The sequence below is a fragment of the Aspergillus caelatus genome (genome assembly GCF_009193585.1).
Source record: "Aspergillus caelatus strain CBS 763.97 unplaced genomic scaffold BDV27scaffold_1, whole genome shotgun sequence".
NCBI classification, from domain to species: domain Eukaryota; kingdom Fungi; phylum Ascomycota; class Eurotiomycetes; order Eurotiales; family Aspergillaceae; genus Aspergillus; species Aspergillus caelatus.
Window position 1 is genome coordinate 446966 of NW_022475264.1, and position 22909 is coordinate 469874.

General features: G+C 47.7%; 8 protein-coding genes across 8 annotated transcripts; 4 read left to right on the plus strand and 4 right to left on the minus strand.

Moving 5' to 3' along the window:
• Nucleotides 1–32: 32 nt before the first annotated feature.
• Nucleotides 33–857, plus strand: BDV27DRAFT_151785 (uncharacterized protein; the record flags this gene model as incomplete). The annotated part of the gene is made up of 1 exon (XM_032071416.1): nt 33–857. One exon carries the CDS (start codon nt 33–35, stop codon nt 855–857), a length of 825 nt encoding a protein of 274 aa, XP_031934012.1.
• A 4669-nt stretch (nt 858–5526) lies between these two features.
• On the plus strand, nt 5527–7302 carry BDV27DRAFT_950 (transmembrane amino acid transporter protein-domain-containing protein). Its single transcript, XM_032078023.1, has 5 exons — nt 5527–5783; nt 5841–6102; nt 6157–6348; nt 6406–6797; nt 6857–7302. The coding sequence occupies exons 1-5, from the start codon at nt 5652–5654 to the stop codon at nt 7277–7279; spliced, it is 1401 nt and encodes a 466-aa protein (XP_031934013.1). The 5' UTR covers nt 5527–5651; the 3' UTR covers nt 7280–7302.
• A 357-nt stretch (nt 7303–7659) lies between these two features.
• On the plus strand, nt 7660–8556 carry BDV27DRAFT_119185 (GNAT family N-acetyltransferase). Its single transcript, XM_032064806.1, has one exon. The coding sequence runs from the start codon at nt 7678–7680 to the stop codon at nt 8200–8202; it is 525 nt and encodes a 174-aa protein (XP_031934014.1). The 5' UTR covers nt 7660–7677; the 3' UTR covers nt 8203–8556.
• A 2012-nt stretch (nt 8557–10568) lies between these two features.
• On the minus strand, nt 10569–11498 carry BDV27DRAFT_151788 (uncharacterized protein; the record flags this gene model as incomplete). The annotated part of the gene is made up of 6 exons (XM_032071417.1): nt 10569–10615; nt 10679–10783; nt 10851–10946; nt 11010–11102; nt 11168–11269; nt 11333–11498. 6 exons carry the CDS (start codon nt 11496–11498, stop codon nt 10569–10571), a joined length of 609 nt encoding a protein of 202 aa, XP_031934015.1.
• A 1539-nt stretch (nt 11499–13037) lies between these two features.
• On the minus strand, nt 13038–14242 carry BDV27DRAFT_165076 (uncharacterized protein; the record flags this gene model as incomplete). Its single annotated transcript, XM_032073829.1, has 1 exon — nt 13038–14242. One exon carries the CDS (start codon nt 14240–14242, stop codon nt 13067–13069), a length of 1176 nt encoding a protein of 391 aa, XP_031934016.1. The 3' UTR covers nt 13038–13066.
• A 2619-nt stretch (nt 14243–16861) lies between these two features.
• Nucleotides 16862–17230, minus strand: BDV27DRAFT_151790 (aldehyde dehydrogenase domain-containing protein; the record flags this gene model as incomplete). The annotated part of the gene is made up of 2 exons (XM_032071418.1): nt 16862–16975; nt 17033–17230. The coding sequence occupies 2 exons, from the start codon at nt 17228–17230 to the stop codon at nt 16862–16864; spliced, it is 312 nt and encodes a 103-aa protein (XP_031934017.1).
• A 1-nt stretch (nt 17231) lies between these two features.
• BDV27DRAFT_140162 (uncharacterized protein) lies at nt 17232–19023 on the plus strand (the record flags this gene model as incomplete). The annotated part of the gene is made up of 7 exons (XM_032069600.1): nt 17232–17264; nt 17459–17676; nt 17779–17838; nt 17947–18077; nt 18110–18388; nt 18472–18776; nt 18916–19023. The coding sequence occupies 7 exons, from the start codon at nt 17232–17234 to the stop codon at nt 19021–19023; spliced, it is 1134 nt and encodes a 377-aa protein (XP_031934018.1).
• Nucleotides 19024–19545: 522 nt separating this feature from the next.
• Nucleotides 19546–21050, minus strand: BDV27DRAFT_165078 (transmembrane amino acid transporter protein-domain-containing protein; the record flags this gene model as incomplete). Its single annotated transcript, XM_032073830.1, has 2 exons — nt 19546–19602; nt 19668–21050. 2 exons carry the CDS (start codon nt 21048–21050, stop codon nt 19546–19548), a joined length of 1440 nt encoding a protein of 479 aa, XP_031934019.1.
• Nucleotides 21051–22909: the final 1859 nt, after the last annotated feature.

Consider the following 22909-nt stretch of genomic DNA (forward strand, 5'->3'; position numbering starts at 1 on the left):
TCCGGGCTGCCTGTCACCCTGTCCATCGCAGCATGTCCCATACGGAGCCGGACTCACTGTTTGGCTCAGGTCCCGGCCACAATGCTCTAGGAATCAGCATTATCGTATTCATGTCCGTCGCTCTCTACAACGCCCTCGAGCTAGCCGTTGTCATCCCGTTGACCTTCCACCGGTACAGCAGTTTATATTTCTGGGCGCTGATGACATCCGCTGTCCTCGGTGTGATTCCCGCAACTATCGGACCGTCTTTGCAGTTCTTCGATTTCACACCATTATGGCTGAGTATGCTGTTGTCCAATTTTGGGTTTGTCATGATGGTCCCAAATCAGTCGGTGGTACTTTACTCGCGGTTACATCTGGTGTCACAAAATAAACTGATGCTGGCCTTCGTGCGGTGGTTGATAATATGGAGTCTATTCATGATCGTTGTGCCAACGATTGTGTTAAACGTCGGCTCAAGCTACCTGCCACAGTCGCTTCCATGGGTGCGAGGATACGAAGCGATTGAACGGATCCAAGTTACCTGGTTTGCAGTGCAGGAGACCTTCATTTCCCTAATATATATCTGGCACACGGGTTGGATGATTCGACTTAGTCCTACCGAAGATAAGCGGCGACACAAGATTCTATACGAACTAGTGATTATCAACATCATAGCCATTGCCATGGATGCGTCTCTGGTGGTCCTGGAGTACCTAGGGTTCTATTTCACGCAGGTTATTTTCAAGGCGACCGTCTACAGCATAAAGCTGAAGCTTGAGTTCGCTGTGCTGAGCATGCTGGTCTCCCTCGTGCACCCGCCTAGGTCTGACCCGCCCACCTGGGGGACGAATTGCACCGTGTCGACTTTCTATTAGCAGGTACATACCTTTTTTATGTGGTCTATATTTTAGAAAACCTCTGTACAAATCTAGAATAAAAGGACTGTTGCCTATGGCCTCGGTATTCCTAGTACATACGTACAGTCAATCATTTGTCTTTTGTACAAATAGAGCACAGACCCCTTGGTAAGAGCGTCATGACTGCCGCCACCATCCGTGGCACTGAAATGCAGAAATCTACTACGCGACGTTGGATATTTAATCGAGACATTCTTTACAGCGCTATTAATCATCCGTACTTAGTAATAATATTCTTGGAGGCGTCATGGCTATTTATTATTATAAGTTCGAATCGACATTTGTATGAAGTACGGGAGGCGACACGAAGCTAACCGCGATTTTCAGCCAACAACCGCTATGGCCTACCAATTGAGGAGAGAAATGGTATCATGTGACGGGAAATTTACCAGTCCAACACTGACTCGATTTTGTGCGAGGTAGACTATGACACTATATATCTGTTCGCCATGCACTCACTCTAGGTCGATGTACAATCCACCTCCGCCTTAGGTACCACCATAGGGTGCGAGCTTTTGTGATATTAAAAGCCACAAATGACAGAGCGCTAGCTACTGGTTTGTTTGGCTGTCCACTTTCAGCCGATATTAGAGGTGTAACTTTTCCTAATATCCTGTCGTCGTAACCATCGAGATGGAATTTAAATTGCGGGCTTGATGCCTCGGACAGGCCGTCCTAGGATACATAAGGTGCTGACTTCACCGCGTCGCTGACAGATAAAGTATAATGCCTTTCTAAGCTTGACGGCCAACGTATAGTTATATCTCTTCATTAGTAGTCACTTCATGTGTCCCTTGCAATCTTATTATATACGCACACGCCATCGACTCTATTTGGGCTTAGCACCCTAAAGATTAAAACGCCAACTATGTGAGAAGTCTTCCTGGTGGTTGGGTTTAGACGTTCCAAGTCTACTGAGAATGCTATGGTACGAAACCAGTCAACGTACTGCCCCCCCATACCAGCAGAGCGCACGGGATGTTGGTCCCGGGCGGCAAAGGTCGACCTAGGAGGAAAACCAAATTTCACAATCTTGGGTGTCATAGAGATCAACATGGCAGCAAGGAAAGGGGATAAGTGCAATGGAGGAGGATGGTAGACGAGTGAATCATGGGATGGTTCGCTTTACGACTTCGCCGGCTGTTCATAGAGACACTAGGCACAGTGTGCACGACCGCGAATGATCTGTTAACGTCCCATTCCGATGCTCACACGGTTCCCTACCTTGACTGCAGGGATCTGATGTGGTCTACCACAAGTCTCCTGTCACCAAGCAGAGCTACAGAGGCTACTACTTCTCTTTCTTCTGGAGAGCCATGACAGTAGGTCACACCATTGGGTTTCGCCTCCACTGAGCTATATCCATCATTTGTTGTAACATAATTATCCAGTCGTGTGGAATATAACCCCATCGTGTCATGTTGCAGGGGTCAATGACCGAGATGGATAATCGTCGGGCTCTCTTCCTGTTTATGAAGCTGATGGGGAGGAGGAAATCTCTAGTAAGTACAGTCAGCATTGCTTCGTGAAGTCTCGGTCTCTCCCTCAACGCTAGGTAGATAGTATCGTTAGAATGAAAGGTGCGCTTGGACTTCTAGTGCTTCTGGGATTGCAGAGAAGCAACCAAGACAGTTGTCAGAAATTGATATTTGCAATAATCAATCTGTGCGAGAGCCTATACTTCTGAGCTCTGGAGATGTCAGGGTAAGTCAGGTATACAACAGAGTCTGCGCCGGAGGACACCACAACGACAACGTGATTCCTCCAAGATAGAGAACCCCCACGGTCCTTGATGTCGGGAGAGGGTCGCTTCCCCAGCTTTCAAGATACCAGCAGGACTATACTTGCCATACCATGCATTCATTTCCCAGTCAAGCCTAGCTGCAGGCTACACGGCGACGGCGACGTGGACACACGCGAGATGAACGTTGAAGAAGAAATTTTTGCCCGTCAACACGATTGCCGATATTAGACATCCGCTAATATTGGAACTCCGGCCAATCCGGAATTTCAAATTTCGTTTTCCGATGGTTTGATATCAGGCGACTGTGACTTCCGGGAACATAGATGAATAGGTGGCGGGTGGCACGATTTTCCAGCGTTCGAGTATTGGCCACTTCTAACGACTTAGAAACAGATGATAGTATGATAGACGGAGAAAAGAATATCGGAGTATGCAGGGACGAGATAAAGAGTTCTAACCAGAAGTGTTGGCTGGGCTAACGTTCCTACAGGACGCCACGAAAGGCTGAGACGCGAGCAACCTTAAACCTCGGCAGGCTTGCCCGAGTTATCGGAAGGGCTCCCGACCTCCTAGAAGACAATGAGATTATCTCTGATTATCTGTCGATGATGTCATCTTAGATGTCTGAAAACACGTCTGTTTAACACCAGTCCCTGTGGTATCAAGAGTATACAGCAATCAAGCGGTACCCGATCTTGGTTAGTTTCCGTATTCGATACTACTGGCATGAGATGCGCTGACTTGAAATGCAAGTACCAAGCCGTTACACTCGTCTGACCAAACATTAATTGCGGAGAACCAGGATTTATTGACCCTGTCACGACGGAATGTGTAATACAGTAGTAGGGCTAATTATTACCATTACGGATTATATAGCTGTTCTGTTTAGGGCTACACGTACCTTTCTCTACCGTTTTTGCTGAAGACATCAATGTCGTTCAAGTCGAGACAATTTGAAACATTGCACATTGTAGTATTACATACTCCCATCATAGATCCCAGGTGGACTGATTGCAGATTGCGAGTGGCGATGTATACAGATATCAAATAACTTGTATGAGGGAGAGGCCTGAATGCTATGTTGTTAAATAGTCCAGAAGGCGCCTTGATAGTCTGCCACTTGACGATCAGTACTGGCAATATCAAATCATGAAATCAGGCTGACGTGCAATCCACCGGTTCTACTCACATCACCGCCTTCCAAATCTATACAGACGCGGCCGTGACTACTACGTATAGCTACTGGGATTGTTCAAAAAATAGACCCCTTGTCAACAGCGGAGTCAACCTTTGCATGAGAAAGCTGGAGCTTTGAAGTGGGTAGCCGCCCCCAGACTCCACATCTCAACACCCCACAGTCGTAATTGTGCAGAACCAGTGATTCCTAACATTCACATCCACATGGGCCCACCTATTGACCGCTGTTTGACTATGACCGGGGATACCTCGAGGCTGGTCGACGTCATTTCCCTTTAGCTGTAGCTGCCAGTGGACCCACCACATATCGGTGGAGGTATGACAATTTTCTAGTTTGACACCTGAGATAATACGAATATGGCGTCTTCTATTACCCTAACACAGAGTCACGCCTTCTAGAACATATCTTGCGAGCAGAGATATATGATGCCAGCAACTTTTTCCATGCCATCGTGTGCTTTTCCATTTTGGCTTTAGACAATCTAAATTCTCGGGAGGGGTCCCGTAGTCCCCCAGTGACTATTTGCTTGAGACAGCGATGACTCGTGGAAAAGCCAACCCTATCTGTTAAATAGAGTTGCATCTTCCGTGGCGGGGGGCGCGAAGTTCGCGAGGCCTAGCCTCCCCCCGGTCCGGCTGGCTTTTAGCGTGCCATTAGAAAACCTAAATCTGCTAGAAAGGTTCAAAGGTTGAGGGATGCCCTCAATACAAGTGACCTGGATAGAATCCCAAAGTGGCGCTGAAGAAGTTCAGTCGAGAATTGCTTGTTGGCAAGGCAAATGGTTGATATCCCCAAACACTACTCGTTGGGGTTCTGGACCGGGAAGGGAATTTGAATACCACGGATGAACAAATATAAGATTTTCAGGAAGTTACAACCGGCTAGACTTTTGCGACTGCGGCAGACTAGTCTCAATAGGGAAATTGTCCAGGGCTCCCAGACAATCCAGTGGCGAGTTCTTGCAACGTGGCTTTCTGTGCCCCTCCAATCAACTCCTATGATTGCATTGGGCAGGCTACTCCCGTGAACTGTTACCTGGGTGGGTGTTTCTACATACAGATTCTCTCGTCCTGCCGACGCCGGGCCGGTTCACCACGACGTCGTATCGTATTCGTGGGGTTCCCCGCGTTCGGCAATGCGCGTTTTATCTGGGGGATCGGCGCCACTCCATACTACCCAAAGATTTGTGACCCTACCCTACCCTCATCGGGAACGCGCCCCGTACACTGCCCACACAGATCATGCCATCGCTCTGCCACCCAGTCCCTTGGGAGCCTGTACTGCATCTCAAACGACAGTCGGAGGAGATAATCATTACTACTTTACAAATTCCATGGACTTCCTATCAATGCAAAGACTCGCCCTGCATGTTGTGGACTCCAGACGTCGAAATCCAGATCTTGAATCTATGGAGTAAGTACTCCACCCGCAAAAGACTACATGACATGACCTGTGGAGATAGCCACCCTTGTTTAATTTCGGCTGTATTTGAATTAGATAATACACTCTCTACTCGCGCTTATTTTCTAGTGGACGGTTCCGGACGGTTTGGGTTTTAGGTTTTGGCGTTCCCCTCTCGTAATAGTAGAAAGAGAGTTCACGCGTTCCCTGGGATGGATGATAGTGCGCATTCTCCCAGTGGCAATCTAAACTTTTGCCGCTATCTGCCGCTGTGTGTATTGACGCCCGATATGGGATCGCCGAGACCAAGTAATATAAATACTACGCATGAAACACCCTTTTCCTTGTTCAGTTGGACACTCAAATTGAATTGTCTATCCTTCTACCATTGCAGCCACAGGTCTTAAATATGTATGAGAAAAAGCAAGACGAGATTTCACCCTCCGAAACATACCACATCGACTATATCGAGAAAGATCAGGGTCCCGATCAAGATGCTGTTTTTGGAGAGATCACCGAGGAGGGTCCGAATTATCGCAATGTTTGTGCATCCCAGGACTACGTGAGATACTGTTGTGAAAACTAACTATTTGATTAGGTAGGATGGCTGGGAACCACAGCCCTCATGATGAAGACCCAGATCGGTCTGGGTGTTCTTTCGATCCCATTAGCCTTCGATACCCTCGGTCTGATCCCGGGAGTCATAGTCCTCTGCGCTATTGCGACGATTACAACATGGTCCGACTATATTGTGGGTGTCTTCAAGCTTGCCCACCGGGAAGTCTATGGAATTGATGACACGGGAGCACTCATGTTTGGGTATCCCGGTCGGGTAATATTTGGGGGGGCATTCTGCCTTTGTGAGTTCCTTTCTCAAAGAGTCCGGTACCCTGGCCGTTCTAACTGTCGAGTAGATTGGATTTTTGTAGCTGGCTCTGGAATGCTTGGAATCTCTATCTCCCTCAATGCAGTCTCCACCCACGGCGCTTGTACGGCCATCTTCGTGGCTGTCGCCGCTGTCGCGGGCTTCATGCTTGCTAGCATTCAAACCCTAGGTCGTATCAGCTGGATCGCATGGGTGGGACTGTTCGGTATTCTTTCAGCGAGTAAGAGCTATCCTGTCCCGGTACTGCAGATGAATAATTTCTAACATTGACCAATAGTCTTCATCGTCACGATTGCTGTCGGAATACAGGATCGCCCATATGCAGCGCCACAAGACGGCGTCTGGGTCTCAGACTATAAGCTCTTTGCTAGCCCGACCTTTACACAAGCGATCACTGCCGTGTCCTCGATCGTCTTTGCCTATGCTGGTACCCCGGCCTTCTTCTCAATCGTTTCCGAGATGCGCGAGCCCCGCCATTATACGCGGTCCCTAGTGATTTGCCAGTCAGTGGTTACTGCGGTCTATGTTTCCATTGGCTGCGTTGTATACTATTACTGTGGATCTTATGTTGCTTCACCAGCCCTGGGCTCCGCTGGTCCGACTGTGAAGAAAGTCAGCTATGGCTTTGCGCTACCAGGTCTGATGACGACCACTCTACTTGTCATCCATGTAAGCTACAACGATTGGAAATGGTTCAAAGCGTTCTTGATATACTAATTTGTTCCCAGTTGCCAGCCAAGTATATTTTTATCCGCCTCTTACAAGGCTCGAAGCACCTTACTGGGAACACTATGATCCACTGGGTGACCTGGCTCAGCTGCACTTCGGGTGTCGCTCTCGTCGCATATATTATTGCCAGCGCTATTCCCGTGTTCAATGACCTGGTGTCCCTGGTTGGTGCCCTCCTGGGCACAATGATGTCCTTCCAACCTATGGGCTGCATGTGGTTATATGATAACTGGAGTAAGGGTAAGATTAGTAAGTCGCCCAAGTGGATCCTCATGGTCTGCTGGAGTGGCTTTGTTATTGTGTCTGGCACCTTTTTGATGGTCGGCGGTACGTACGGATCGGTTGTTTCCATCATGGACAGTTATAAGAAGTCCGGTGGGTCGGCAGCCTGGTCTTGCGCTGATAATTCTAACTCGACTTAACCGATATAAATCTCGAATCCTAAACTTATGTTTTTCGTTTAATTTCTAAACAACATGTGGCTGGCTACTGTTTATTAAAGCAAGACTTACGATATATATATACATGTCTATTTCTATATAGTATAAGAATATAGAAAATTAAAGATTTCTTTTTTTAGAAAAAAATATATATAATACTGTCCCATAGATATGATCATATCGAGACCGTAAAGAGTATTAGAATCAAATAAAATAACTTGACCAACAAAAGCAAGACTTGCATAGGGCATAAAGTCATGACTCATGTGAAGAAATTCCATGTGATCTCACGTCATGTGCTGAGCTTTCCCCATCTTAAAGGTGGAATTCTTCTGCCTAGTAGCCCGATTACATTTCTCATCTCTTTCCTCCTACATGCCATGGGGGAAATTCCTCGCAATCCCGCCCCCAATAGGGACTCAACCCTCACATTTCGCGAAGTCACCGAGGATAACTGGCGTGCGGTAGCAAACTTGAGTCCTAAGGACGGGCAGGCAGGCAACCTCGCCGCCAACGTATGGTCTCTCTGCGAGGCCCACTACTCCGAAGACGCATGGGTACGTGCCATTTACGCCGACGAGACGCTTGTCGGCATGTTGATGATGGCGATATGGGATCCTGACGAGGCGTACTACATCTGGCGACTCATGATTGATGGCCGGTATCAGAGTCTCGGGTACGGTCGACGGGCCGTGGGATTTGCGATTGCGCATATACGACAGCATAATCCTCGAGCAAAGCAGTTGGGGGTGATGTCAACGCCACCGGAGGGAAAGAAAAGCGATAATCCTCTCAAGAACGTCAAGCCTGAGGATTCGCCGTATAGGTTTTACCAGAAACTCGGGTTCAAGCAGATTGCGCCACCAGATGAAGATGGGGAGATTATGATGTCGATAGAGTTGTAAATGGCTACTACCCAAGAGTCACCATTACGCGTATAGTCATATTCCATAGTGGTTTCTAGAGCCACGCATCATTGTTCTTTGATATGAAGTCCTTAAAAGTGGCTTTTGGCATCTCTTCATCGGGACCACCGCGGACCCAGTCAAGGATTGGTTGGTCTATTTTGGTAGATCCGCCCACCACAGGATTTTCGGGATTAGAAGATTTGCTGTCTCTATTTACATATAGATAATATAGAAAGCCATGAGAAAAGGTCATGATAACAATTATTATATGTGGCAATAGACTTTTATTTGAGAGTTTGGTTTCGATGGAAGTCGGGCGTCAGGTGGCTCAGGGCAGTGAATGGACAGGCCCAGGTAGCTTCCACTTCACATGACCTGCCGTTTGCATTGTGTTTCGCCTTCGACTTTTCTTATCTTCCTTTGATACTACTTCCCTTAGACTCTCTGCTGTTCTTATCTCCCAAAAACTATGCCACGATCTTGCTGTCGTAATGCTAAGCAGCTGTAGCTGCGTGGTCTAATTGCCACAGCCTCCATTTTGAGGCCTCGTCCACTGTGCGAAGGCCATCGCTCTGGTGGCAAAGCCTAGGCTCATGACCATGAGCACTTTGCCCTGGGGTTAAATCGGCCACTTCTGGCCTGAGTCGAGACAAAGCCATGTCTCAACAGGAGTTACGAGGCCGCCGGCCCTCATTCCATCGCGTCGTCCAGATGTAGATGACGCTTTGGCGAAACTCACTCGGATTGAGAACGGTGAGTCTGGTTACGCATCATTACCTTTAGCGATAATCATTTGTATCCTAGCTTAACTGATTCCGTTCTACTAGTTATGCCTCCGGTGACGACAATTACTTAAACGTGGCGTGAACGTCCTTTGCGCATCCAAGACCGCTAAATCACATGACGATCCCTCTATGTTCAACATAGCCATATACCTACACCTACGTCAGGACGCAACGATGTGTTCAAATCTTGGATCAGCCAGATGTTTGTCATGTTGTGCCTCCGGCCTCGTTCCCCGTTTGATGGAATGTACATACTGGGAAGCAGGGCAACCTTTCGATATCTAGCGACGTTGTCCGAAGAGTTCCTCGTTCCTGGCACAGAATACAGCTGGCTCTGCAGATGCACGATCATTATATACTCAGTGCCCGTCACTGTGGGATGTTGAACAGGTTTCCTGGGAGCCGCATTTGTTTGAGCCTTGTGGCTGGGACAGGTACTTTGCCAAGGGGCACATTCTATAGGTTCCCATGTCTTCGTATTTGGGTTGATTATCATTCAGTGAGGCGGCAATAACTGTAGCGATGAGTCATGCTCCACGTCACAGTATATTAAGGCGACTCACATTCCCCTGGAAAATGTCCTTGTTGACGTTGTATCATTGCAAATGGACGTGGCAATCGGTTATCACAGATTACGGGAGTCGGGCAAGTCACTATCTCATGTAATATAGTCTTGAAGATAGCAATTCCGACAATATATATTCCAATTAGCGGGTAATATAATGTGCTCAGCAGTAGGGTCCAATTCCACTATGGGCGTATCCTGTCACAACTCATCATCAAAATAAATAGGAATTGCTAAGTCAACAACACAAGAAGGGGACCTGTATCTAAGAGATTACCGCGAAGGCGATGCATGAACACCGCCTATGTCACCTATTTAAATATATGAACATCCTTGGTCACAACCCCCTTGTAAGAAATACGTGCCTCCAGGAACTACGATGGAGACTGTATGAGTCTGGCACGACTACTTTGACCTTTCTTTGTGTTTTCTGTTTTTTGATCAAGGTTGCAAGAGAACGTCATATACTGGTTTCAGCTAGAGTATCTGAAGATGTACCGACAGATTAAAACATCATTAAATCAGCTTTCGTCAACGTGGTAATTTTTTATGGATCAATTTTTCACAGGAGCATGGATCAACATGTATACCTACTAGTTGGCTTCATTAAAGAAGTTGATAAATGAACATAAGAATCGTTCTTTTCTCCTACCGGACTACTCGGGGTATTATAGAGCAGAACATACCAATACTATTTGCGCAAACACCATATTGTGTAAAAGCATGCTTTGACAACCCTTGCACGGGGTGAAGAGAATGATATAAATTATATACCAGCCAGTGACAGTTACAGAGTCGTAGAGCTAAGTATATACGGCCCATGCTCCCTTATTTTGCTGCTTTCCGTTCAGGGTTGAGCACCCCGGACCCTGCCACTGGCCCAATCGTTTACCATCTTCAGAATCCTGTTTATCGGGCTTCTTCCCCTACTAACCTCGCTTGACCCAGACTGGCCCCTTCTCAACGAGCAAACCGATAGCTCCACTGGACTTTGCCGCCAGGTAAGGGCTGATCTATGCCTGACCAGTAGAGCCACCAAGAACATCTTCTAAGGGATTGCCTTATGAAGTGAATGTCAGCCGCAGTCTCATTCACTTGACACATAGTTGTAAATAGTACGTACCGTCAGCGGGTTCCTTGGCGGGCGCCTCGTCGCGCCGTACCAGGGGCCCAACTCCGAGACCTAGTAATCCATCTTTAGGCTTTTCGGCACCAGATTGCTCCTGGCCTTTATGAAGTTGGTGTCAGCCATAGCCTGATCTACTGGGACCTAGGTAGAGGTAGATAGTGCTTACCTTGGGCGGGCGGGTCGTCGCGACGTAAAATGCCCGGTACGACTTTACCACCTAGTAATCCACCTTTAGGCTTTTCGGGACCAGGTTGACCCTGACCTTTATGAATTTGGTGTCAGCCATAGCCTGATTCACCGAGACCTAGGTAGAGATAATGCTCACCTTCGGCGGGCGCATTGTCGCGACGTACAATGCCCGGTATGAGACCACCTAGTGCTCCACCTTTAGATTCTTTGCCACCAGGTTGTGGCTGGTCTTTATTATGAAGTGGGTGTCAGTGGCAATCTCGTTCACTGAATATGGGTAGGGGGAGTGCTTACCTTTGGGGGAGGACTCAATATCTCTTCTGGAGGCACTGGCACCGTCAGGGCTGCCTTCATTGCTCGGCACACCTGATGCTGGTAGGCCAAGTTTTCCCAAGCCTTACAAAACCGGGTGTCAGCCACTGTCTTGTTCACTGGGAACTGGGTGTAGGGAATACTTACTGTCCGTTACCCCATCTGCGGCGTTTGTAACTGGACCTAGAGCACCTCCCCCGCCTTTGGCGGGAGATTCTCCCTGGCCGCCTGCGAAGCTCTGGGCGACCGGTGCCGCCACCGAGAAAGAGGCAAGCCCGAGGGCCATGACAGAAGCAATAGCTGAGTAACGCATCGTGGAATAATTTATACACTAGCGAACGTGGTATTGATAGAGTCTTGAAAAAGGCTGGTTCGGGGATAAGAGGGAATTCCAGAAGTGGATAGATGCTTGATGGATTGTTTTCTCCGGGGAGTGGTGGAGGTACTTATAGGTTCGAATGTATGGGCCGAACTAGCATGCTTGCATGGACGGATGGGTTTGACCGGGCATGGATCTGGTCTGGGCAGTTCATCAGGGTAAGATACATAGATCCCAGGGGTACAGATCATCCATGCAAGTTATCGATAGTGTCGTGTAGTTTTTGAGAAGATCTGCCGTACCTTGCATTAAGGTCATGAACCTTAATTTACAGTTCTTGGTGTTGATCAATGCTTGTTCTGGTTTGTTTATAACTTGATATCTCACATGCGAGCGCCTCGTACTGCTATATTATCTACTGCATATTCCTACTCAGGGGTATTATGTCTTATTGCACTTTCTCAATGTCTAGGTAAATTATAAACACCATAATTATAGCGTCATATCGTTGTTCGGAATTCACAGTGACGATCCACAGGGTTCAGAATGACAAAATGGAATGGCCCGCGGATGAGATGTATCACATCGCCTGCATTGCGACTTTCTTGCATCACGTCATCGTATGGTTTGGCACTCTTAGAAGCATTACGCGGCGGAGCATTTGCCTCGCCGGTTAAGTTGCATAGATAAAGGCTTGTTGCGCCATACCCATCTCAAAAGCTTAGCTCACGTGTGTACGTCATGAGGTGGAGGTTATACATCAATAAGTAAGAAACACTGCATACTGAGGAAGGCTCACGGGCCTCTTAGCTATCTAGAAGCCAATGTGTTGACTACACAATAGGTGATGATCGACGAACAGCTGATGACCACGATGCAAGGGATGGAGCTAATACATGATATCTACGTACGACGTTATACGAAGTCCCACAATGAAAAAATGATATCTAGTAGCCTTGCCCAGATCGGAATATTAGAGTCGATGATCGGGTATATTTGGACAGGGCCTTGCGTATTGTTGGATATTCCTCCGCCAGGGGTTGTTTTCCACTTATAAGCCTAATGCGATACATACACAGCGTAAGGGGTTAGTTCTGGCAGGTTGAGTTAATCGACGATAATAATGGCCGCCCTGAGTACTCCGTAGTTATTTTGCCACTTCTATCGACTCTATAGCCTGACATATGGCTTGGGCACAGGACCGATAGGTAAGGGGGGAAAGTAGGACCCTTATCTTAGCTTTCTCGGCGATTTTCAAGCCACCAATGCTCCTGGCACAATATACAGAGTACGCATCAGTGTGTTCCGTTTCACCTCGTAATTCCTATTGGTGATATAGTAGTGTTCCGAAGTCAAGCTCTTGGTTACTGTGGTAGCTCTCCACGATAGTCCTGACTGGGATAAACCGAAACGAACGACAAGCCGCTTTCTATGTGTCTTGTATGTATTTGAAGTAAACCAAAGTGTACAACACCAAAAGTCCGAGGCCTTTCTCAATGTAGCAAGTAAATATTCACACGGGTAAGAAATATATACAATTGAACAGTGAAAGCTTATCAACCTCACGTTGACTTCGCCTTTTCTCCGTTGGTCATATCCGGACGAACAAGGTAAAGAAACTTGAAGAAATTCAAATATGCAAGCCCGGTATAAGTAACAGGAACATAGCAAGCTCCACGCCGAATCCACCACATGGCCACACGCGCCGCCCAATCTGGCGACACAATAGCCTTACCCATCTGCGACTCAAACGCCGCGGGTACAATATGACGATAAATAACACGCGGATCATCGTATAGCGCACGCGCATAGGGCATAAACGCGCGCTTGGACGCCGAATACCGCTGCATCTCGGGAATACCCCATGCGGGATGGATCTCGATCTCGCTGCCGACGTACCATATCTCCGGAATTGTCTTACTAGCACGCCCTTCCCCAGCTGCTTTCTGTTCCAGGAATAGCTCGATGAGACGAATGGTCGAATTGCAATTAGCGTCCATCGCGTCTAAACCCTTGGTGCCATGTGACAGTATGAGGATATCGGCGTCTTCGAGGATGGGGCCGACACGCGAGAAATCTTGGTGTGTCCACTCTTTGCCGAACCCTAGTTTCCGGACATCCTTCACCCCTTCTGCTAGTAGTTGCTTTTCGATTGCGCGTCCGAATGCGCCAGATCCACCGGTGAGGACTACTCTTTTGTTTCGGACGAAGTAGGCGGTGCCTGCGACCCAGTCAAAGAGTTTGACCATGGAACCCATGTACCGATCGGGATAGACGTGGTGCAGGGCGTGGAACTCGGGGCCGACGAATAGCCAGCTGCGGTCTTTGGGCACTGTGTCGAAGGCGATGTGGTTGGAGTCGCGGCCGCTCATGGTAATTACTACCATCGTCCTTATGAATTCGAAGGCGGATACCACGATTAGCGGCGTGGTGTCAGGGTTTCCGTTAACATCTGTGATCAAGCTGCGGGCGAAGAACCAGCCGACGACGCTTCCTAGGATCTTGCTGAGCATTTCCAACGGCAATGAGATCCAAGCATTCTGTCGTAGGTATCGGTTATTGAATTTGAGGGAGCGATTGTAGTAGAGATGATGGAATTGGTGACACCAGGACAGCCATCGCAGGAACCGCCATTGCGACTTAGACCACTGGTGGAGGAGGTAATGGGCTGTATCGAAGAAAACGGAGCCGGTTATATAGAGGTAGAAGAACGACACGGCAAATGAAAGCGGAGACATGATTAACTAACAATACACTTATGCCTTACTGGTTTCATCCTTCGAGTCATTCTGGCGAGTCGATATAAATATGGATTCTGAGATAGTAGGGCAGGCATACGAAGGTGAAGGGCAGTTTCAGGGACTTCTGAGACAACAGCATCGCCACGAGGCGTAGTCGATATCAGGTTACCTAACCCCATAGTGAGGCCACTGCTCTGAGACATACCTTCTTGGCCTTCGTGACGTGATCCACTATCGGGAGACTCGAGTTTGATCCAAGGTGGTCACCTTGGGGTTTGGGACATGTGCTAACGAATGGTTGTATGCTTCCGTGGTTCTAATAGGTACTTCTATAAGCTACCCGTATAATGTGGTACTCTGGAGATATACCAATCTATTAATGGCAGACATTGATTGAAGGTTGTGTTGAGATACCGTCACATTACAATTGTCAGCCAAGCATCTTCCTCGGCCACTAAAGCCGTCCAGAAAGTGCCAAGTTGAGGTAGGGCTCTATTGATCCATTACTCAATAACAGAAGGATCCAGAAGATCGTTACATGAGCATGTTCATTGTGGCAGGGCAAAGGTTTTCCTTCCTCATACCAAGTCGAACCACAACGAGCTTTGCATGGCGGCAGTTCAGAGAGCGGAGTGACACCGAGCTGAGCCCTTCTCGTAGCAGAAACCACGGCATGGGATTTCTTTGTTACACTCTAGTCTCTCACGCCATTTGACAGTAGCCTAGCGAAATATTAGCGCTAAGCATGCAGACAAAGGCACCAACATAGGGAGTACCCTTCATAATCCATCCAGGGGTCCAACTACTCCACTCAGTTTACATACCAAAGTCGGTTAGAGCGATATATTATGAACGGAATACACATTCCGTGGATAGGCGGTGACAGGTACCTGACCCTGCCATGCTTGAGATTTATCCCAATATGCAGTATCCCAGGAATTAAATCGGAACCAAACATCCATAAAACAGCTCCGATCTCCGACCGGACGTTACTGAATCAGGTAGAACCTCCAGCAGACGTGGATCTGCGAAGCGGTTGATCGTATTTTATGCCTTTTCCAGATTAGTTCATATTGATGTACTGGGTTGTCACAGCAGGGTCCAGAAAGCCAATGTTTTAGTGGCTTGGATCTGTTTCATATCCAGAGGGAAAGTGGTTGCGGTGAACCCTATCCACAAGGACGTTTCGGATTTCCCCGTTGGGCGGAATCAGCCTTACTCCACCGAGGCGCCAGTTTCTAGAATCGTGTTTTTTCTACTGTCATTGCTTGACCTTGGGTTAATATGGTCGTTGCACACGTCAATTGTTAGAGCGTTAAGATACAGGCAGAAATTGACCGAGGTATAACATGTCCTCAACCAACAGCCATGGTAAGTGGTTACCTAGAATTACCCCTCGGTATTAGATCTGAGAAATCTCGGCGGCTTCTTTTTCACAACCCACGAAGCGAGAAACCAGTGGAATCCAAGGGTGGAATAGTATGGCCCACAAAACGCTTAAATGTGGAGCCAAGCTTAAAAATAAGTCTGTTCGACGGGAAGCCGTTCGGCCTATCGGCGACTCAACCCTTTCTTCAGCCCTAGCCACCTCGTGGCAGTGCATACGAATACGAATGCGGATTGGACAATGGCGGCTTACCCACAAGCAAGATTTCTCTTCAGTAGGGGGGTGGCTGTGATGTGACGAACATAGATGATGTGAAGGTTGTGATAATAATGATAAGATGGATAAAGGGGTGGACGATATACGAAATGTGGGTATCCATTACTCAATCTGTGTTAAATAGCGCCCTTAAAGGGCGAGGGGGTGGGATTGAAGGATCTATAATACGAAGCCTTATAGCTTCCGAATCTCTATGACAAAGTCGGCATGGTGCAGGATCGCTTTCCTTGGCGGAATGGCCAGAGGGTCAATTCAATGGCTGCCTATAATGAAAGGTAGTATTGTTTCAGGACTCTTAGGTAGCCAGATGTTACATTTCGATTTTATCTGCTTATTGCTGTCTATTCTCTCCTTCTTCGCATGTATGTAGCGGGGTTAGGGCTGGTCTGTGCACAAGCTACCGGTACACGAGAAAATGCGAGTACGAAATGATGTCGTTGTTTGTCATAAAGTGGATGCCATAACTAGGACTAGTGAAGGTAGAGCATTGAAGCACCCTTTTAGAGTTATGGTGCGCAAGGCTTCCATATTTTCCAACTCCGGCAAATGGTAACACTGTATGGATGAGAAGGTCTTTCATTGTTCGATACCCTGCCATTATCCGCTTCAGCTCATGGGGAATTGATTGAGCCCTGTGTGATTGGACGTTTGATTGGCCGAACAATTCCAGCCAATGATTGATTTAGATGGTTGTTGCACCATTCCAAACCACACAGTATTTCTCTTCTAAATATTCTAGACAAAGGTTACATATGCATAGCCATGTCACATTTCAATTGATCTCGTTCCTAGGCAGCACTGGCGCTTCCTACACGTTCGGTGTATTGCCACGAATATGTTTTGGTTCTATTTGTGTTGAGACCCATCCCGTGAGATTGACAGTCCTCTGAAGAACCAAGAAATAAGATATGTGCTAAGTTTATCAGTGTTTAAAACCAGATTTGTGCTGCCATTTAGCCCTGCCTTTCCCTAATATGGTAGCTCTTCAGTTTAAGGAACGGATCGAATGCCTTTGGTCCTAGGGTGAATCCCATGCCTGAGTTCTTCCACCCGGTCCACGTCTGATCCTGTATGCGGTGTTTAGTTACTTGGCTAGTGTAGGTATGAAGTGAAGTTATACTCACAAGGTTCGGATAATCGCAGCGGTTGATAAACACCGTTCCTGCTTCCAACAGCTTGAAGAGCTTTTCGCCAGCCTCGAGATCTTGAGTCCACACACTCGCAGTTAAGCCGTAGTTGCTGTCGTTCATCAATTGCACAGCTTCTTCGTCCGAGGATACTAGCATAATAGGGAGCACTGACCCAAATGTTTTCTCTTTCATGATGATCATATCGTGGTTTACTTGTGTTAAGATCGTAGGCACCACGTGGTTACCCTCTTCTGGGGGGCCGGTACAGGTCGGGTTAGGGGCGTAGCATTGACGGCACCCTTAGCCAAGGCATCTTGAATCTGGGAATCAACCGACTTCTGAGCGGCGCGTGAGATGACCGGGCCGAAGTCTACCGTCTTGTCCGCTGGATGTCCAAGTTTATATCTGCACCTTCGTCAGCGTCAAATATCCACATTTGGTCTGTGGGGAGGTAAATTTGGAAGGGGCTTCTCGCTTGCAAATTCTTGGTTTGGTATATCTACAGCTTTAGCCACTGGAATCAAATCGGGAGGTCCCGTGCAGGTTGTTTATGGTCTTATTATCATCACCTTTGTTTGTGGATGTATCGCAGCCTCCCTTGCTGAGCTGTCCTCCGCGATGCCCAACGCTGGAGGTCAGTACTACTGGACAGGACAGCTAGCAAATCCAAGATAGGCTCGCTTCATGTCTTACGTCACTGGATAAATCGCCTGGATCGGCTCGCTCTTCACCTGCGCAAGTATCGCCCTCAGTGTCGAAGGGCTCTGTATAGGTTGCATCCAGCTAACCCACCCCAACCTGTGAGTGACGCTGTGACAGCTTGGAGACGCAATAACACGTACTAAGTATGTGTACAGCCAAATACAGCCTTGGATGGTCTTTGTAAGCTGACAGGTAATTAATGTCAGCTGTGCAGTATTCAATATGTACAGTCGGACTCTGCCTCATGTGAACCAGGGTACCCTCTGGACATCAATTATATCGTTTGCGGTCATATTAATTACAGTGCTGCAAAGTCACCGTCACACCAACCATCCACGTTTGTATTTACGGAGTTCATTAACGAGACAGGGTGGTCTAGTGATGGAATAGCATTCATTGTCGGGCTTATTAATTCAAAATGGGCATTCAATGGCCTAGATTACGCGGCTCACTTGGCCGAAGAGGTCCTCTACCCAGAGAAAGTCGTTCCCATTGCCATCATGGCTACAGTAGCGATGGGCTTTGTCACTGCTTGGCCGTTTAGTATTGCCATGATGTATAGTATGAACGACTTTGATTCTATCGCAGCGACCGTGACAGGAGTTCCAGTTCTCGAACTGTTTCTTCAAGCACTTGATAATAAGGCTGGTGCGGTCGTTCTCACATCGCTGATTATTCTTTAATCGCCTCTCACACATGGCAGGCGCGCCTTTGCTGGTCCTTCGCATGAGACAACGGACTTCCCGGGTCGAGGTACCTTTCCCAAGTTCATCCAACCCTACTAGTGCCGGTCTGGAGCCATTTGGCTAGCACTCTGATTGTCAGTATTCTCGGGTGTCTATATCTGGGATCATACACTGCGTTCAACAGCATGGTCACTGCCGCTGTGGTTCTCCTATACGCTTCGTACAGTAGCCCAGTAATCTGTCTCTTGGTCAAAGGACGGTCTAGTATTCGACATGGGCCATTTTGGCTCGGGGTGGTTGGACATTGTTGCAATTACCTTTTACTCGCTTGGCTGCTGTTTAGTATCGTAGTGAGTGTGCCTTTCGCCTTTATTCCATACACTTCTCTCTTCCTCCTTTTTCTTCTTTCTTTCTTCCCTTTCCTTCGCTTTCCCCTTTTTCGCATTCCCTCTTTCCCCTATTGTTCGTATCCTAAATAGGCTAACATAGGACAGATGTATTCATTCATTCCCCCCTTCCTACCCAGTTACAGCGAACAATATGAACTACGTGTGCGTCGTGTATTTCGTCACATTTATTATTATCCTCGCGTGGTGAATGTTGCACGCTAGGAAGAATTTCACATTGCATTAATCAACACGCGCAGTCCTTTCCGCAGACCTTCCCCATGTGAGAAGATATGAATGTAACCATGGTACCACCGCAGAAAAGTACATCTTAACTTGAGTCCATTGGCACTTTAGCAAGCATTTATCGAATTTCTGGAGACTGCATTGTTATTGATCCTGCTATACCTCTAGATGCCAGAGAATGTCTTCGGCAAATATTATATTAATAGGTAGGTAGGGTTGAGCTACGAAAGCTACTCCCGCATATGATTTACATCCAAGGAGCCCAATGCTTCACGTCCTCAACTTGTAGATAGACAAGGGTATATAGCTATTCAGATATGAAATGTTACGTAAAAATATATCTTCAAGCGGTAGATGGTGACGAAGTTATCTTCCGAGCGCTATATAGGATTCAAGTCATATGCAACCTGGTTAAAAGATCCCACCTGGTTTGCGCCGTGATGCTCTGCAGAAAAGCCAGCCATCAAATACGAACAGGTAGCCAGGTTTATACAGGACCACAGGTAAATGCGCCATGGACCTTGCCAGTCCGGTAGTTATTCCTCTGTTGATATTATTGTCAGTACATGCGCGACGCTCCACATTCCAAAGAGGTATGGGTTAACTTACTATATCCTGAATACTGGAATATAGACCACAGACCAAGACAGCTACACCAAAAATAAAAACCAACGTGTTGACGATACTGCGAAGTAGGTTCTCCTTGGAGTACCACTTTCCCTTCCGGAGGAACATGAACCACATGACTGGAGGCAGATAGAAAGAGAACCCAGATGTGAAAAGCGATGAGACGATAGATAACAAGTCTGAGAAGAAAGGGATGGCTTCGGCGATGACCCATGCTATTACCGTAATAACGGTGATAAGGGTAAGCCATGTAATCCAACCTCCGGTTGTATTGATATATCTCGTGACGCTGTTGACATATATCCGTTGATGGATTAAGCGACCCGCGACGATGGTGTTGATGGCGCCCGAAATAAAGATAACAGGAAGTGCTATACCAAATGCAATCTTGCTAACTAGCGGGCCGGCCGATAGAAGCGCGGGGGACTCGACGTCTGGTCCGACGAAGGCATAGATGGTTGCACCTGTAATGGTGTAGATGGCTATTTGAAGGAGGCCGAGAGCCCAAATTGACTTCTTGTAGTCTTTGGGGGTATGCATTTCGTCCATGAAGGAAAATTGTGTGGTGGCGAAGGAATAAGCAAAAACGATGTTGCTAATGGCTATGAAACCTTCGGCAAAGGTCGGATCTCCTTGAGATAGCGGGGACCAGTTCACTGCTGACAGTCCACCTGGTGCATCCGACGATCTGATTCCTGTCGCTATAATAGTAATACCGATTGCGGCCAGGATGGACGCGAAATCGACATATCCAAGCCAGGCCATATCGGCAAAGGATGAGGGAATTGACAGCAATAGAAGGATGATGGCAGATACGCCACCAAACAGAAGAGAGCATATATCGCTTCCAGTGATGTGACGGAAGGCGATGGTGCCAGTTAAGCAGTGCGATGCCGTTACAAAAACGGTTGACAGGAGGAGCATGACTGTGAGTACTTCATATCCAAAACGTCCTGCCATCAAAGTCCCAACATCCCCATAATGGCGTATGGATGGGTGGGCTAATTTCACTTCACCAATAATATACGACGTGTATATCGCAAGCATACCAATTGCAACCGTGCAGATCACGCCCGCGACCATTCCAAGGGTAGCAAATGCTGAGGGGAGGGACAGGGCACCCAATGCAATCGCTTCAATGATTAATAGGACGGTGAGCTGCACCCATCCCACCCGATGGTATTTTATTTCACCAGCTTCGATGATCTGTTGTTCCGCATCATTGACTTCCTTCGTGATTTTGCCATGGGAAAATGAAGCTTCAGAGGTGGGAGAGTCCGGCCACTCGAGCTTTTCCTTGTGCGTGCTGGTGCGGTCCGCCTCATGCCCTGTGACAGCGTCTGTTATCTCGTCCTGGTTCCTCATACTGTTGAGAAATGTTTAAACGATGGATACATGGGAAAGGAAAAGAAGGAATTGCACATAAATTGCAACCCAACAGATCAAAATCCAAAGCACTGACAGATGAGTCGCTATTTGACGGTAGCATTGATTTACCACGCTCAAACCAGGACACAGTCACACGGAGACCTCCGGGGCTGTTGCAATTTTGGTATCAAATACCGTGCCCCATCCGCCGTATGCAAGAAAGCCCTTGCATAGGTAGCAATGGCCTCTATTAATGACTAGAGGCTTTCGAAATGACGTATCAGACTCCGGAGATCCACGATATTGAGCTCATCCTCCGCATCCGGGGTTCGTCCCACGCCTTACTCAGCGCGTTTCGTCATCTGATTGGTTTCCGAGCGGATATGATTGCGGACCGACCCACCATTCTAACCTGACCTGACCTAGTGTGTATTCTGGTCCATTATCCGCGCCTGCAACCGGCCTGGCTCGAGATCTGGTGCACTGAATCACTTTTATGGGAGGCTTGAAATTTCACATAAGCTCGTGATAGATAGAAATTCTACTGTCATCCTCTTCTGCATTTCTTGGGTTAAGCTCGCCACCCCTTGCTGAATCTATGCAGCCACAGAAGTCCGAGGAATGCTAGCCCGAGTCACCGACACAATGTGCTAGTATTACAACTATACCAATGCCGGTTGTTCTAGAATTGCCTACGGTGCGCACCCGTGCGGATGCTGACCCTATCGTACCCGACCCGCCGCGGATAGTGAACCCCCGATCTGCATCCGCACTGCTGTGAATTCCGCGCGGATTTGCAACGATAAGCTGTGATAATATATTAACCATGTTACCAATTCGAGATAAAGTTTCCTGTCGTGCGCAGTGGTATCCAGAACCTCCAGGGTTTCGATGCGGGGAAGGAGTTTCAGCGTAAGCTAAAACGGGCTCAAGAATCTTATCTTCTCGGACCAAGTCCGCTAAACATCTCCTCTCATGTCCAGGATTATCCAGCTTACGCACTCTGTCTGTCTCACTACAGAGTAACGTGGATCATTACCAACAAAGTAGGGTCAGATAAGAGCGATCGTTACCTTATCAGAATGAAAAGCTGACGGCGACACGTATCTCTTAACTTTATGTCTGAACTTTGACACCGCGCGGCTGGGACTAGCTTCAGTCAGCCACGTTCACCACAGCCCCCTTACGTATACTCCATAAACACCGACTTTTCGGCAACAGACCTCTTGGTCAGATCTAACTACATGCGTGACCTCGGTGATCTATGCCCCTTACTTCCGGGCTACACGTGGTCAAAGAAAGCTCAGCACGTTTTGCCATCAAGCCCCTTGCATTGGTGATACGAGAGCCCGGTCCTCGATAGCCATTAAAGCTTGTTCCTCGTATCTATTTTAGAAGTGCTATCAATTCTTCGCAGCGAATTGTGCTTCCATTCTAAAGGCCCCATGCCGCTAGTCACCGCCAAAACTAACTGGAGTAACAGTACTGCGGCGCTTGGCATACGCTGCCTAAGTGTGGATTCCTTTGTGATCTTTGTTTAGCTTGCCGGGGTACTGAGGGTTCAGCAAGAAACAGTATTCATTGATTGAATCGTGGTATTCACTTTTGGTGTTAGACCATCTGGAGAGGAAAATATATACGCCTCGTCCAAGTGGGCCACAACTGTAAGATAATCTAGCCTATTGAGAAGTACGACCTGTCACAGTATGTCAACTTCCTAGGAGGAGGGCTTAAATTGGCTACGGACGAACATTGATGCATCTATATGCTAGTCTGAGGGGCTCTTATGATGCCGGACTGCACACTCAGGCCCATTCTCATAGTCCCAATTACCTAGACGAAGGCATCGTACGTCG